The following is a 15,937-nucleotide window of genomic DNA, read 5'->3' as shown; positions in this document are numbered from 1 at the left end:
TTATCGCCTCGCCTATCGGTGCTACGCTCACCCGAATCCGCCCCTCGCCTCGAATCGCGCCGGTCGTGCTGGTTGGCTATCGTGCTTTGCGCCTTGTTTAGTCGAATAATCGATCGTCCCCGAAGCCCTGCATTGCGTCACCATATACCGATCCCCTTTGCCCGTGCCACAGGGCCTGAATTTGACTCAGACTCAGACTCGACCAGCGTCTCCTGCGGGGGTTCGATCTCAACCCGCCACCCCATGTGTTCTCTCCCCATAATTCAGTGGACGGGTCTCTGATCGGGCCAGCTGTATCATCAGCGCATGTGCCTTCACCATGGAAGTCGTCGTGCCCGCTACCCACCGTGCCTTGGGCAAGAATATCACCGAGGAAGTCGCATACAACAACCTGCGCTGGGAAGAAGCCTTGGAAGAACTGGTTGATGACGTCTGGGCCGTTCTCATGCAGAGAAATACGGGAGGGTCACCACGATGCGCCGATTATTTGTGTAAGGACGCGCATGCCAATGAATTAAGTGTTCGTTCTCCGACGCTCCCATGGTACACCCAGCCGCCGCCTTCCTACGAAGATGCTGCGAGCGATCTCCCGCCAGAATACCCTGCGCTGCCTCTGCTCGCGAAACAAAAGACGCCGGCGTCGTCTGCTGCGCCCCCAGCCCCCGCTACGAAACCGCGAGGTCAGTCTCGCGAGCTATATAAAGATAGGTCCCTGGATGTTTACATTGATTTTGAAAATCCTGTCGGAGTCCGCGAACATAAGAAGAAGAAACCTGCGGCGGCTAAGAAACCGGCTGCACCCCCCCCCCGGCTGATAGTGGGGGTGGCGGCTCGGACCGCGCAGGTGATGATTCAGGGAACGTCGACGGAAACGGCGGCGACGCGGGTGGTGGAGATGGAGGTGGAGATGGAGGTGGTGATGGAGGTGGTGATGGCGGTGGCGACGATGGTGGTGGTGATGACTGGAATGCCTGGGGGACCGTTCCTGGAAGCAAGAAAAAGAACAAAAAGAAGGAGGAAGAAGAAGAGGAGGAGCGCAAAGCCGCCGAGGCGGCTGCTAACAATCTCAGCTGGGCTGATGACGTTGACAATGGCGGCGGTGATGATGGGTGGGCCGGCTTCGCCACAGTAGGCAAGGACAAGAAGAAGAAAGGAAAGGTAAAACGAAATCTACTTGACCGATGTATTCGGACGCTCCGCTGATTGTATATTGCAGGAAGAGGCACCCCCGGGAGGGTTCCAGGATGTGAGTCTGGACGGCGGAGCTCCACAGCTGGATTTGAATTTCGACACAGGTCCCAAAACCGGAGGAACTGGCTTCAGCTTCGGTGGATGGGGCAAAGACTGGAGTACCGGAGGGAATCCTGCTGCCAACAAATGGGATCTTGGCGCAGTCGGTGATTCGGGCCAGAAAGCAGAACCGAAAGATACCAATCCGTGGGGACCACCCTCCACGAAGAAGAAATCGACCAAGACTAGCGGGTTCGACTTTGGCGATTTGGGATCTCCTCCGGCGGAAACTCCTAAGGCAGGCGACGACTGGGGCAGCTGGGATGTCGCAAGCAAGGACAAGAAGAAAAAGAAGGGCTTGCTTGACCCTGAACCTGAGCCCGAACCCCAACCCGAGCCTTCTGCCGAGCTTGCTGCAGAACCTTTGCCTGAACTGGACCTCGAGCCCGAGCCTGAAATTCCAGGACCTATAACTGAGGAAGCCTGGTTTATTGGCTTGTCGAAGAAAGAACAGCGGAAGGCTAAGAAGGAATGGGAGAAAAAGGTCAAAGACGCAGAGGAGGAGGCTCAGAAAGTGCGGGAGGCAAACGAAGCTAAACAGGCCGCCTACGACGATGCAATGAAAGCCAGGCAAGAAGCGGAAGCTCCGAAAGCGCCAGATCCCCCGGCCGCCGAACCTGAGCCCGATCATGACTGGGGCTGGAATGTTCCCTCCAAGAAGGACAAGAAGAAGAAAAAGGTTGATCTTCTAGCAGATCCTGAGCCTGTACCAGTACCTGCACCGGATCCTCCTCCACATGAAGACTGGACGGGCAGCTGGGGCACTGCCGGCAAAAAAGATAAGAAATCTAAAGAGGCAGAGCCAGTTGTTGAGGTACCTGCACCAGAGCCTGTCAAGGCCAAGGAGCCCGAAGATACCTGGAGTGCTTGGGGCGTCTCCTCTAAGGACAAGAAGAAGAAAAAGAGCAAAGTCGAGCCTGAGCCTGCACCTGCACCTGAACCCGAGCCAAAGCCAGAGCCAGAGCCAGAACCAGAGCCTGAACCTGAACCCAAACCCGAACCCGAACCTGAGCCGGAGCCACAGCCAGCGCCTCCGGTGCATGACGATCCACTGTACGAGGGCTGGCATGGTCTTTCGTCCAAAGATCGGAAGAGACGTGAGAAGAAGCTAATGCAGAAAGGACTTCCCATTCCTGGGAAGGACTTCGAGCTTCCCTCTGATAAGCCACCCGAGCCGGAACCTGAGCCTCCTGCTGAACCCGAACCCGAACCTGAGCCCGAGCCCGAGCCTATACCTGAACCCGAGCCTGAGCCTCCAAAGCCAGCAGAGGATGACTCGTGGGGAGTCTGGGGCACGACCAAGGATAAGAAGAAAAAGAAGAAGGGTGTTGAAGAGCCGCCTCCACCTGCACCTACACCGCCTGCCCAGGGTCTCACTCCTGAACCCGAGGCCCACGACAACGTCGATGATATCTGGGCAGATCTGGCTCCCAAGTCTAAAAGTACCAAGAAGACCAAGGCTATCGAGCCACTGAAGGAAGAGAAACCGGCCGCTAAGGGTTTCTGGGCATCTTTGACTGGAGGGGCAGCCGCCAAACCCAAGTCAACCAAGGATAAGTCTAGACTCAAGGAAAAGGACGAGCACCCTACGGAGCAGGATGATCTTCTTATCGATATTGGAGACGATCCTCTACAGGAGCCGGAGCCGGAGCCCGTGCCAGAGCCAGAGCCAGCGCCAGAACCAGAACCCGTCCAAGAAGAACCTCCACCAGAAAAGTCATCGAAGGCTAAAGCCACAGCTAAGCTCTCTGTCGCTGAGCGCATCAAGGCACTCGAGCAGAACAAGAAGGACAAAGCGAGAGAGGCGAAACTAAGTTCCAAGTCGAAGACGAAGGAGATTGAGCCAGAGCCAGAACCACAACCTGAACCCGAGGTGGTACCTGAGCCCGAGCCTCTAGTGGAAGAGCTGCCGAAAAAGAGCTCTAAATCGAAGAGTAAGGAGAAGAGCTCTTCAAATAAAAAGGAACCTATCCCCGAGCCTGAAGAGGAAAAACAGATCTCCAGAGACTCTGTTCCAGGCAGCTTCCCTGATGAGCCCACTGAGGTGCCGGCTGAACCTGAGCCCGAGCCCGAACCCGAGCCCGGACCTCCAGCTCCTGATCTTTCTAAGATGTCTAAGAAGGAACTGAAGAAGTACAAAAAGGCTGCAGTCGCAGCTGCTGTTACCAAGGAACTTACCCCTCCCCCTGCCGAAGAGCCTGCTGCCCCAGAGCCCGAGCCCGAGCCGGAACCATTGGACGAAGACGCGCCTCCGACACCACCACCAGAAGCCGAAGAGCCTCCGAAGTCGTCCAGAAAAGACCGCCCGCGCGTGGACCGCACAGCCAGCGGTGGCGGCTGGGGCTTCTGGGGCGCAGCAGCACCACCCCCCCAAGAAGTCCAGCAAGAAGGAGAGCAAGGAAAGTAAGGCCCCTGAGGAAGACGACTCTCCGAAGAAACGAGAAAAAGAGGAGAAAAAAGAATCGACTCGCGATCGCGATCGTGATCGCGACCGGTCTCCCCCAGCAGCAGTCCGCTCCAAATCCACGAAATCGCGTCCCACCAAGGATTCAGACGCTGAGATGGAAAGGTCCTCGTCTGACAGGGAAAAGCGTCGAGAGCGTGAACGCGAGGCCCGTCCCTCAAAGCAGCAGCGTGCGACCCCCTTGTCCAACTTCGTATTTGGTCAGCCCCCGCCACGAAGCAAGCCATCCCGGAAGCCGGAGTCGTCGTCTAAAAGACCCTCCTCCAAGCCGGTATCCAGGCGCGCTTCCATTGACTTGGATGGTGAAGCTGTCATGCTGTCGCTGCCTTCCGATGAAAAGCCCGAGGTGGCTGATAAGGCAGCTAGGCTGATGGGCATCAACGCGTCCAAATCGAAACGGGACAGACCCCGTGCCGATCGCCGGAAGTCAGGTAAGAATTTAACACCCATCTATATATCGACTTAGGGCTATGGCTTATTATTTATTGAATTAGCTCCCCGCGATCCTTACGCGATCGATGATGATGATTTGGTCTTGGTCGATATGGAAGACGCTGATGGCCAGTCGCCCAAGGAGGGATCGAGAGGGTCAAAGCGCAAGTCGAAGAGAGAGGTATGTCTCACTAAGCTCAACTCGTCGGGATGCGGCGCCTCTAATACTTTTTTACTTTCCAATTTAGTCTCGCCCGAAACCTGATGATGACGACGCTGTCATGGTCGATGCTGATCACGCTCGTGGTGCTCCAGACATTGTATCAGGACCCGATGACGCGGCCTTGGTTGATGCCCCTCAACGAGAACGGCGGCTGAAGCGGTCCAACACTGCACCCAAGAGGCAAGAAACCAGTGGGTTCATGGGAATCTTTGGCTCGCTGCGAAAGAACACGCGACCGGAGTTGCCAGACCGTCGAAAATCTCGCTCTTACCGTGATGAAGAGGTCAAGCACCTCACTGAGCCAGAGCGCGAGGATCGCCGAGCACGACGCGATGACCGACCTCGCCGATCTGTCAGGCCCGATACCGATGCTGAAGGTTTCATGACTGACGCTGCCGGCGCTGCGGCCGGTGGTGAAACCGAACCCGAAGACGCAGAGGCCCGGCGAGCAGCTCGGCGGGCAAAGCGCTCCTCTCGACAGGCCCCCTCTGATACCCGGGAGGTAGAAGCTCGCGAAGCCGAGGAGCGACGTGCTAAACGCAAAGAAAAGCTGCGAGAGCTCGAAGCCCGCGAGCAACGAGCCCGCGAAGTGGAAGAGCAGCGTCGAGAGGAAGAAAGACGAGTCCGCCGAGCCGCACGCGAAGAGCGCCGAGCCCGCGAGGAACAAGCTGCACGCGAAGCCGCAGCAGCTGAAGAAGCGAAAGCCGCCGAGCGCCGCGAGCGCCGGCGCCAGCGCGAAGAAGAAATGACAGCCAAAGCCAAACGCCGCCGCTCCCGCGTCGAAGAGCCTCCCGCCGACGGCTACACGCCCGAAGAACAGCTAGACAGCCGCCGCGGCTCCCGTACCGCCGACGATGCAAAGGCTCGCCGGCGCCGATCCAAGGCTATGCCTGCACCGGAGCAGACGCGCGCGCCGTTGATGGCCGGTGGCTTGAATCATGGGAACACAGGTGGGCCCAAAAAAGACAAGATCTCCTCGTGGGTCTACTCACAAGCTGAAGAACCCCCTGAGCCCCCCCCAATCGTCCCCACGGTCATCGACGCGCCGCCGGCAGCCGAAAACGCGCACTCCCTCTCATCGGACGAAGAAGCGCGCCGCGCCGTGCGCCGCAGAGCCCGCCGTCTAGCCAGGTATGGTGATATGCCGGAAGAGGAGGTTGACGATGTGCGCTCGCGTCGTCGTGAGTCTCGCCGTGAGGGCGTGAAGAGCAGCTCCGGAAGCGGCGACTACGAGCGTGATCGAGGAATGCGGTCTCATCCTGGCAGTCGGCACGGCGGGGCACCGGCGCCGCCAGGCTCTGGCGCCAAAAAGTCGAGTTGGCTAAAGAAGCTGACGAGTTTCTAGTTTAGTAAGTGGTGGTTGGTTTTTTGATAAGAACTATGCTGCACCAGAAGAATCTTTCAGTATTGACCGGTGGATTTCCCTTTGGAAATCTTTTGTGTTTTGGGTCCCTGTACAAGGTTGGAGCGTTGTTATTTCCCCGTCCCCTATTGTGCGTTTTGATCCTAGTTTTTATGTTTCCCTTTTGTTCCGAGGTTCTGCATGATGCATGCAGGCAGCATGCGTATGCACGACGCCTCTACTCTACTTTTGACGACAGATACGATTCTATGACTCCGGCACTATATCAAAATGAATTTATGTCGAACACTTCCCCGTATAGAAGATTTCTGGCAGGGTCTCTCATTGAACGTAGAACACAATCCGACACAATTTATAGATTTATAGACTTTCGAGGGCTTCATATCTCGAACGGATTGAAGAAAACGTGTAGAAAGGTCTCTGGAGAGACCTCTCACACGATGTGAAACATGGCGGTAAAGTCGCCTGATAGGATATTGGGAAAGAGCTATAGGCAACCTCATAGCTCGAAAGGTTTTAACAAAGGACCCAGGCCTTGGAAAGACTCTCGGAAACGTCTCTGACAAGACCTCTCAAAAAGAGGAGTTGAAAGATGAAGTAAAGGGAGGAAGAAAAAGGGTGTGGAATTGACCGGTAAGGAACTCTCTTTTATACCCTGACTGGGGACTGAAAGGGCTAGTAGATCTACGACTCACTCATGCGAATTAGTCGGCGACGGGCGCCTAGGCAACGTGAGCACACGCGGTCTACCACTTCGCACGACACGCTTACCTCGAGCCCTAAATATACGGTACGTAGGTGTCACCCACCGTTGGCTGAAACAACGCCTGGTTCATATTTCTGATGCCTGCACATTTATGCGAATCTAATCTAGATTGCTGTCTCTCCCTTCGAAGACTCTTCGCTAACTCCTTCCAGTCTGCGACGCCGATTCTCCAGAAAGAACCGGCCGCCTTCATACAAACTCAAATACAGGCTCAAAGATACAGCCGTCCAAGCACTGCGGATTGCGCCTCCCTTGAACAAACCGCGAATACCCTCTGTCTGGAAGATCTGCTTCCCAGTAGCCCAGGTGCCCCTGCCCCTCCTGGCGCCAGGTGGTGCGCCATCGCCCGCAGACAGCATGACGCGGGTCTTGATCACATCTATCGGCGTGGTAACCACCGAAGCTATAGACCCCGACACCGAGGCCGAAATACCAGTCAACCCAGCTCGCTCAATAAGCTGCTCTCTCTGAGCAGAGGGCTGCCCCCTGCCGCCAGGCGGATGGCCGACAGCTTTGCGTCGCCTATACCAGTCAATGACATGTGACCGCACGTACTCAAACATCGGGAACTGAAGACCTGTGAACGGGAGGTTCCGGCCCAGCAATGCAAAATACCCATTCCAGAGTTTCCACGGGTGGCCTTTGAACCGTGACAGAACATGGCGCATGGCAGTGGCGTTACCAGCCTTTGCCCTCGATTCCCCTTCGACACTGTTAAACATCTGCGCATTTTGCTTGATTACCTCTGCTGGTGTGAGCATGAAGCATGAGACCGCTTCACCAGTCGAAGATGCAATCGCGTTGATAACGGGACTTGGAAGCGAGTGTGTGAATGGGAGTTGAAGGCCAGTTCTGGAGCTCTGTGTGGAATACTCTGACTTGCTGCCTGTGGCGTTCCTCCTGGTCGATGAATCATGCAGAGCGCATTTAATGGCCTCATACGTGGTGAAGAATGCTCCTGCTATTTGGGTCAGGGTGAGCATGTCAGTATATGGGGCATTCGTCGGCACGATGCATATTGTGGCCTCTGTGATCATATCAAGGCTTCGCCAGACACTCACATGATGGAATTGTCGAGAATACAACGCTCCAAACACCCTGGTACAGTCCGCGGAAGAGCACATCCCGTCTCACTGCGCCTGTGCGCGCGTTCTTGAACACGGTCTCATAGTTCGGTGACTGGATGCGAGTCTTGAGCGTGTCTACTGGATAGACAATAAAGTCAACGACGACTGCAGCAAATGCACCGGCCTAGTTCGTGCCTTGTTAGCCATCGCTCATCATCACTCAGTGATGGGTGAGTTAGCAAAAGAAGGATCTACCAGGGCTGACGGGATAGTGCAGGCAGATTGCGGAGCCGTGAAGGTATATAACTTGGAAAGACTTACAAACCAAATGTCTGAATGAGTATTGTACATGGATTTAGCCTTGGGCTTGCCCTGTACACCCTAGATGACAGAACCAGGTGCAGATTACAAAAAGTCCCCTCTCTTATACCTGATCTCGATCGCGATCTTATCGGCGATTGATTATCGCGATGCCGTGATGTTCTGATGAGGTCATACCTATGGGATGCACGTGATCAAGATTGCCCTATCCAAGTTAGGGCTATATGAAGAAAGAGATCCAGACCGGCTTGGACGCAAGTACGACGAATGTTACAGAGAAAGTGAAAAGGGACTGCACCTATGAAAATAAAGGAAATAGAAAACAAAACGGAAGATTTCCAAAGTCGTGTCTAGAAAAGTCATTGTTTTCTATGAGCGGATGGCGAGTCCATATATCGAACACAGAAGAACTCGAACTCGTCACGGATACAAAGAAACAAAAGAGGAAGTCGTATTAACATCCCAGAGAACATTTTCCCTCCCTACGCCGTAATAAGGTTTCATGCAATACCCAAAAGCCTCAGGGTCCATCCCCATCACTGCTCATCAAGAGTTGGTATTTATTTAGCGGTCTCACCGGGCAGCAGGTTGCCCTTCACAGCAAACATCTTGCCGGTCGTCGCCGAGACGAAACTGTCGACCTGGCGCGAGAACTGCTCAACCTGGCGGGTGTTGAGCATGCTGTCCAGCCGGCTGGGCTCGGCGGGGAGCTTGAACAGGCGCTGCCACTCATCCTCGGGGAGGAGGGGCTGCTTGAGCGTGGCGCGGGTGGCGTTCTCTTGAGTGCGCTTCTGCTTCCAGTTGTTGATCTTCTGCTGCTCGCGGCCGAGCACACGCTGGTAGTACTGGTAGTTGTTGACCTCGGTGTTGTGGGTCTCGATGCTGTCCAGCAGGAGGTCGCAGTTCTTCTCAAGGAAGGGGTCGATGTTGAGAGACAAGTTGTCGAAATTGGGGGTGAGGGTGGTGGACTTGGAGAAAGAGCTGGCCTCAAGAGCGCTGAGGGAAGCCGGGAGTTCGGTGGGCCCGGAGGGGTTGGGGCACTGCAGCTGGTGGATGAACGACGTGATCAGGTGGGAGTTGTGGATCTCCACGGGCAGCTCTTCGAAGATATCTTGGTGGCGGAGGTTGGATTTTTGCAGCCTGTAATTCACTGTTAGCTACGCACCGGCACACATTCCCATTCGCATAGTGCATTTCACGTACTCCTCCGAGTTGAACTTGTTTTCCTTGAACGCCTCAATGAACTTGGCCGAGAGGCGGAAAGCACGCAGGCTCAGGCTGCCCTGAGCGCTGCGGGAAACATCGTGCACCAGCGCGACCGTCCGCTCGTTCATCTCCTTCTGGTAGAAAAATTGGTTCTCGATCACGTTCATGTTGACGAAGTTGCCCATGTTGGCGCTGGTGTACCAGCCAGCGTTGTTGGCATCAATGTTGACTTCGCGAATCATCCGGATCATCTCAGACTGGTAAGCGGCGTTGGCCTTGGCGCGGGGAGCAGCGGCAGCGGCGTTGGGAGCGGCGTTGTGAGCGGCGTTGTCGAAGTGCGACTCGGTGGGCATCTCAACAACGGGGAACGGGAAAGAGTTGGTGATCTCGAGGGTGCCGTCGACATCCATACCGACGAGGGAACCAGTCGCGGTGGTCGGGAAGGTTTGAGAGCAGTGCTTGATGATTTTCATCACCACCTAGAGCGTCGGGCATGAGTATTTATCGCTGGCGAGGAGAGGGAAGATTTTCAAGATTCGGGGAGACTGTACCAACGCCTCGACCTTGACGGCCGCGAGGGGGGCTTGTGCTCTGGAATGATATCAGTACTGGAATACACGGACAGGGCGCGGGAATCACATACTCGGCCATATTGAAAGGTGGTTGCACCGTGGAGAGGGGGGAGGTTAGACTTGAAGATGGGGCGGATGCACGGTTTGTGTGAAAGGAGCCCGTCGAACAATTTCCTTTCGGGTTTAGCGCCGTACGGACATATCGGTAATACCGTAAACGACCAAATGTGCTGGAGAGGGGCAGATACGGTGTTTTTACACAACTACACCCGTGGTTTATTCTGTAGTTAACAGGGGATTGTTGCGCCTTCTACTACTAAAAACTAGATTCTGTTCGTATCCAATGGCCTACAGCGGATCATAAATGGGATTTGAACATCCGCCTCTGTTGACAATCCACCGAGTCTGCCCGCATCGCCAATCGTCCGTAATAAATCGTGGAGACTGTCCCGCCTCCGGGGGGTGCGATCGATATCGCCCGACCCGATAGATCGCAGCCGCCCAGCTTCATCTAAGGATCTCCGACAACCATAAACCCGCCATGGCGACCCTGCCGAGCAGAAGGACCGTGAGTTACGGTCGAGAAAGCTCATTGCAAACGATCATCGTCACACCTCTTGAATCTTGCGAGGATGGCTACTGGGTAATGTACGGCCTCTGATCCGATCCCCGCATGGCAATCAACCGACCCGCGGAGAGAAGACAATAGCTAACAACAGGATCCAATCTCTAGCTACATCCACGGCGGTGCCTGGCGCGATCCAACAATTACAGCAGAAAGCATCGAGCCCACTCAATCGATCCTCCGCGCCTCACCAGGCCTCCCCATTGCAGGCTTCGCCTCGATCGAGTACCGGCTCAGCCCGCATCCGAATCATCCCCAAGACAAGGCGACCACGACACCAAAAGAATACCGTGGCGCAATGCACCCAGATCATATCCGAGACGTGGAAGCCGCACTGGCATTTCTGCAGAATACCTATGGCTTCGGCCAACGGTATATCCTCGTTGGCCACAGCTGCGGCGCGACACTGGCTTTCCAGGCTGTCATGGGGGCGGTAGCAGGACATCGGGAACAATGGTTTAATGGAGACGCCAGCGACCCCGACGCGGTCGCCGAGCCAATCTCTTCGTCTCCCCTTCCGCTTCCACCGCGATTGACGGCGCATCCTACGGCGATTGTGGGCGTTGCGGGTATCTATGATCTGCGGCGGATAGTCGACACACATTCGGACATCTCCGAGTACCGCAAGTTCGTGGAAGGCGCGTTTGGTGCGGACCGGCTGCTCTGGGATTCGGTGTCGCCAGCGCAGATGATTGGCTCGCGTGGCGTGGAGGGCGGGTGGAAGGCTGGAAGGCTGGTTGTCCTAGCGCATTCTATGGATGACGAGCTTGTTGACCAGGGCCAGCATGAGGTTATGCAGGAAGCCCTTCGTGAATGGGAAGCGGCTAAGGCACAGGTGCCGAAGCAGGAGCTAACAGCCAATGACCGCCGTGTGCATGTTTTGCCTATTACCGGGGGACATGATGAGGCCTGGATCAAAGGTGAGGAGCTTGCTCGTGCGGTCAAGTTCGCTTTTGTGGAGCTGCAGAAGATGCGGTTGGCGCCTGAATGGGAGTAGCTTGGGGGAGCCCACTGACATGCAAAGCATCTTACTAGGTACAGAACGGGGGATATTCTCTTCGCGCCTCGTTGATAATTGGCACCCATACTCACCTGCACAGGAGCATTCAAAATTATAGAACCTTACAACACATGTTATCAAAGCTTGATTTCCTTCATTTCGTCTCTCTCCAGGGGAGCTCATCAGGCAAAGAAGGGGGGCGGGGGGAATGATGTAGATACATTGTCGGGAACAAGTATAAGGCCAGCCATGTGGGCCTTGTAAACGCCATTATTCGTAAAGTATATCACGGAAAATCAAATCACAGGAAAAAATTTCCCCGTTACGCCGAATGCTTGCTCGTGTAAGATCCAGTGCCACTGTATCGTAGGTTAATCAGTTTGCAATATCCATGCGACCCGATGCCGCGTCCCCGGCGACCTTCTCGGTCTTAGCGGGCTCGTTCTCCTCGCCATACTCGTAAGCATCTTCTTCGCTGTCGCTCTCTTCGACGAATTTGTGGCTCATGCCGTACTCAACGAGACGGTCTTGCAGCTCCTCGCGGCAGCCGTCTTGCCAGCGCGCCAGGGCGGCAGCGGCGTGGACCTTGAAGCCGTAGATCCGTGGCTCATAGCGGCGCATGCTCTTCTCGGGATTCAGGGCGGGGTACACCTGGAATAGGATGGAGTGAAATGAGGTGCCGAAGTAGGCACCGTCGATGGAGGCGTGGCGGGAGGACTTGGGGTTGTAGATATCTTCGCATTTGGGGCAGTAGAGTTTAACAGTGCTCATATTGGGGAGATCCGATTGGCCCATGGGCAAGAGAGGGTGTCCATCGCACAGCACGCGAGGACACTTGCCGAAGTCGCACTTTTTGTATTTGTCAAGCTGTCGATATATTAGAAACATGCGTCTGCAGTAATGACCAACGTAGAGCAAGGCAAAGAACACACCATTTTGGCCAGACCACGCGTGGTCACGATGTATCGGGCATGGACTAAACCGTAAAGATGCCGGGCGGACTTCTCAATTTGCTCCCGCAAATCATCGTCGGCATCAAGGTCGAAAACGTCGGTCACGAGGTCCAGGGCATATTGGTAGTAGGGGACCTCGGTGTTCAAGCCCGTCAAGTTGAATCGGTCTGTCAAGTAATCCTCGTCGATTTCACAGAAGTATTCATTCCCTCGCGAAGAGACAAACTAAACGATAAGAAAGGTCAAGTTAGCTGTGTTCGATAACCGTCTTGAAGTGCGGCCGCAGATGTTGCCCATCAATGCAAAATTCCGCCCTTGTCGCTGGCAGACTAGCAACTAGCATGCTGGCAATCTGACGATGCCGACCGTCCAGCCAGATATCCATAGCGCAATTGGGCGAGGACACCAGTGCGCAAGTAGCCAGCGGGGCTGGCGGGAGGCGCATGAGGCGGCATGAGAAAGGGATCAACCTACCCAGTCTCTCCAGTAACTTGTGTAGTCACTATCGGTCTCACTGTTGAAGTCTTCCATCATGTTAACCATGAGTGTCGGGACAAGATCCGCTCAGGCTGCTTCCGCGCTTTCGGGGAGGGTGGGTAGCTGGTAGCGCCAGAGTTTGGGTGGATCAACCCAGGGTGCTGGAAACCCCGACTGCGACACAGCTGGACAAGGCAGGCGCGGGGTGATGCCTCAACAAGCGAAAATTCACGGTCGATCCTCGATGGACGGGGTGGGGGTGGATGAGCAGCTGATTCGAGGGGAGGTTTAAAGTGTGCCCGCCGTTCGATAAAGTGTGGGCTGGGCGGTGGCCATTCTGCCCGATGGTTGGGGCTGTTGGCTGACCGCCTTGGGGCCAATATAGAAGCATCCACCTCGATGGACCCTCGGGCCGCCTTCCGCTACTCAAGGATGCTGCATTTCTCTCGTCGACTGTGATGACTCTCAGAATGAAAGGGTTACGTTATCATCCAGTTTCCCATTCTTTTTATTTACAGATGGTCTCAGTGAGGTTATAAACAGCCAGATCCTGGGCCATGCTAGGCAGCGTATAAACAGCACTCTCTTCTCCACCAAAGACTGACAGAGCAGCCACCCCTCTGTATTCCATGCCGAGCTTCTCCAGCACCCTGCGACTGCGCAGATTCCCAGCAGCGCAAAATCCAAAGACACTATCGATGCCCAGCTCTAGCCGGGCATAATCGAGCATCCCCTTGGCCGCCTCAGTCGCATATCCTTTCCCACTCTCTTCGGGTAGAATCGTATATCCAACATCGGGGGCAAGGTAATAATGCGGATCGGACGGGCCACCCTTCATGAGCGAAGCACAGCCGATCAGCCTAGGGGCCTGGTTTGCCTCGACGAGGGACACCAGAAACTGGCCATGTCGGTTGCGAGCGTAGTCCGCTAGAACGCGGCGACGAATAAAAGCGGCGGCCTTCTCGGGGGTGTCAATGCCGGTATGGCCAGAGGAGTTGATGAAATCATCCGTGTTCCATAGTTGAACCAGAAATTCGCAGTGGGCAGTGCTGTCAGGGTCAAAGGGGTGAATTCGCAGCCGTGGAGTTGAGATGGCAAAACCCAGCGGAAACGGGGAGGCGGGCTCGGAGGCCATGGGGACTGCGTGTGTGTCTAGGGACATGAGGGCTTGCAAATGCAGCAAATCTCTGCGCATTTTATGTTCACACTCCTGCCGCTAGCGCTGGGCCGAGGGGGGATGCTCTCCCCTACGATCTAGGAGTGGGGGCGAGAAGGCGCGAGACCCAATGAGTCACCGTTGAATCAGTCTACTCGTGGCCTCCAATGGGCACTGATAAGCACACACTGATGAAGGTGTCGATGATCACATCGCTCTCGAAGCACTGCTTGATCAATTGTGCTTCTATCTCTCATCTCGGGAATATGAGAGTGCAGTCTGCAGGGGAAGCCTAAGCCTTTGAGCAAGGATAATGCATTCTTTGCCGCGGAGGTTCTACTGGTTGGTCTATGTTGGAAGTTAGAACAAATTGTCTTTTATGCCACCCCGAGGGGCTTGACTTTCCACCTAGCCCTGACACCTTCTCGAAAATGATCATTTGGAACTTCTTCCCCGCCGTGGATGTCAATCTCTCTTACACCCAGACCGTGGTCTCGTCACCGCAAGGCAGGGCGGTGTTCATGTCATCCCGACCTTGGAGCCCATTGTCGCTCTCGCAACTCTAGGGAAGCTGTATCCAGAGAACGTTATACTCCTCTCGGATAATGGTGGCCTTAGCGAGACGGATTCGAACCTAAGTTTATCATCTGGGGTGGTGTGAAACATGGTACCTCCAATGCACGTTTCTGATCCAGGCAGGTTCATTTTAGTTCAGTATTACATTGGGATTGTTTCCGTTACGGTATTTTTTTTCTGCTATCCTAACTAGGCCATCGCTTTATAAAAGCGACCAGGGTATAGCAAACTGCCTGGGTTATCACCTCTTTCTCTTATCATACAGACTGCACTTTTGTGAGACTATGTGCAAGTCAAACATAATAATATAAACCGGATGGTTACCACGTACTTCCAGACACTACAAAATGACCCTAGTAGCGTACTAACTATAGAAATTCCGCTAAGTAACGCTGAAGTCGAATTATTAAATACCATATATCCCCAGGCTCATAAATTTATATAATTAGTAGCAATTCTTATATGCCTGGGCTTAAAGTTAAAAGGATTTTGTTGCTATTTAAGAACGGTAGATTTATTTATATATCTCGGGACCAAGATGAGAATTATAGAATAGATCTAGCGGACAGGAGAGAGTCCGCCACATTCACAAATATATAGCCCGGACTAAGAGGCGTATTACTCTATTCCGCCCACTTACTACGTACATATAACCTACCGATTAAATAATTCAAGAGCAGTGTGAGGGTAGCGAGCTGTGTGGATTGCTGCATTTGGAAACTCAGTGCTTGAACATGTCGTTGAAGACAATTGTGTACGTCAGCAGTATCGAGACCAAAGGCGATCAAGCTGAAAACCACTGCCAAAGAAAAAGAAGCAGTACCATTTACAATGCCACCGCCATGCAAGTCAGAGTGCGAATCTCATGAAATTGCAGATACCATAAGGTAGAAAAACATACGTAGCGAGAGCAAAACCAACCGTTCTAAACCACCCGTGTAGCGTAGATCCTCCTGCCGTGCTCACTAGTAGCCATAGCACCGAGAGGAAGGTCTTTGACAGCAGGTGTATGCCTAACGAACCCTGCTGAATCCATGGGCATTCATCAGTGCAGTTCGTTGCGCAATAAATAGCATATTAGCCATTTCCCCTATATGTGGAGACGGAGCTGCCCTCGCTTATCAAAAGAGCACCTCTTTCTTCCAACGCGATTCGTGGCGCCGGGGAGGCTTTGCGTGAGCGTGATAAAAGATTCAATCGAATAGCTCGACGCGTATGTATGCTTGTTTATTGACAGGTTTGCCCTGTACGTATTAGGAGTTTCTCTTGATGCGTAGAGTTTTGGTCCCTTGAGTGTGCGAGGGATAATGGTAGATGGAAGTTAGAAAGGCGCATTGCCTGAAAAAAGCGCGTAGCTCACTCGTCCGTGAAGAACGTTGAATGCGCGTGATTCCCTATAGCTCTTTCAATCGGGTCATGGATTTCTGGGTTGCCTTGCTGGCGGAC

The 15,937-nt window shown here is 54.3% G+C and overlaps 6 protein-coding genes across 6 annotated transcripts; 2 read left to right on the top strand and 4 right to left on the bottom strand.

The window, feature by feature from the left end:
- Window positions 1-319: 319 nt before the first annotated feature.
- N7482_007435 (uncharacterized protein) lies at window positions 320-5,754 on the top strand (the record flags this gene model as incomplete). Its single annotated transcript, XM_056689560.1, has 6 exons — window positions 320-680; window positions 857-1,158; window positions 1,217-3,693; window positions 3,860-4,185; window positions 4,249-4,367; window positions 4,435-5,754. The coding sequence occupies 6 exons, from the start codon at window positions 320-322 to the stop codon at window positions 5,752-5,754; spliced, it is 4,905 nt and encodes a 1,634-aa protein (XP_056541989.1).
- An 888-nt stretch (window positions 5,755-6,642) lies between these two features.
- N7482_007434 (putative mitochondrial carrier protein) lies at window positions 6,643-7,956 on the bottom strand (the record flags this gene model as incomplete). The annotated part of the gene is made up of 3 exons (XM_056689559.1): window positions 6,643-7,499; window positions 7,600-7,789; window positions 7,927-7,956. The coding sequence occupies 3 exons, from the start codon at window positions 7,954-7,956 to the stop codon at window positions 6,643-6,645; spliced, it is 1,077 nt and encodes a 358-aa protein (XP_056541988.1).
- A 530-nt stretch (window positions 7,957-8,486) lies between these two features.
- N7482_007433 (putative eukaryotic translation initiation factor 3 subunit EifCh) lies at window positions 8,487-9,783 on the bottom strand (the record flags this gene model as incomplete). Its single annotated transcript, XM_056689558.1, has 4 exons — window positions 8,487-9,066; window positions 9,130-9,611; window positions 9,684-9,723; window positions 9,776-9,783. 4 exons carry the CDS (start codon window positions 9,781-9,783, stop codon window positions 8,487-8,489), a joined length of 1,110 nt encoding a protein of 369 aa, XP_056541987.1.
- Window positions 9,784-10,245: 462 nt separating this feature from the next.
- Window positions 10,246-11,326, top strand: N7482_007432 (arylformamidase; the record flags this gene model as incomplete). Its single annotated transcript, XM_056689557.1, has 2 exons — window positions 10,246-10,352; window positions 10,438-11,326. 2 exons carry the CDS (start codon window positions 10,246-10,248, stop codon window positions 11,324-11,326), a joined length of 996 nt encoding a protein of 331 aa, XP_056541986.1.
- Window positions 11,327-11,704: 378 nt separating this feature from the next.
- Window positions 11,705-12,825, bottom strand: N7482_007431 (casein kinase II subunit beta family protein; the record flags this gene model as incomplete). The annotated part of the gene is made up of 3 exons (XM_056689556.1): window positions 11,705-12,196; window positions 12,262-12,507; window positions 12,757-12,825. The coding sequence occupies 3 exons, from the start codon at window positions 12,823-12,825 to the stop codon at window positions 11,705-11,707; spliced, it is 807 nt and encodes a 268-aa protein (XP_056541985.1).
- A 442-nt stretch (window positions 12,826-13,267) lies between these two features.
- N7482_007430 (GNAT family N-acetyltransferase) lies at window positions 13,268-13,894 on the bottom strand (the record flags this gene model as incomplete). The annotated part of the gene is made up of 1 exon (XM_056689555.1): window positions 13,268-13,894. The coding sequence occupies one exon, from the start codon at window positions 13,892-13,894 to the stop codon at window positions 13,268-13,270; it is 627 nt and encodes a 208-aa protein (XP_056541984.1).
- Window positions 13,895-15,937: the final 2,043 nt, after the last annotated feature.

This window comes from Penicillium canariense, assembly GCF_028826845.1.
Source record: "Penicillium canariense strain IBT 26290 chromosome Unknown utg000004l_segment0_segment0, whole genome shotgun sequence".
Classification (NCBI taxonomy): domain Eukaryota; kingdom Fungi; phylum Ascomycota; class Eurotiomycetes; order Eurotiales; family Aspergillaceae; genus Penicillium; species Penicillium canariense.
Note: the sequence above shows the minus strand (reverse complement) of the source record. Positions and strands in the feature narration are given on the sequence as shown.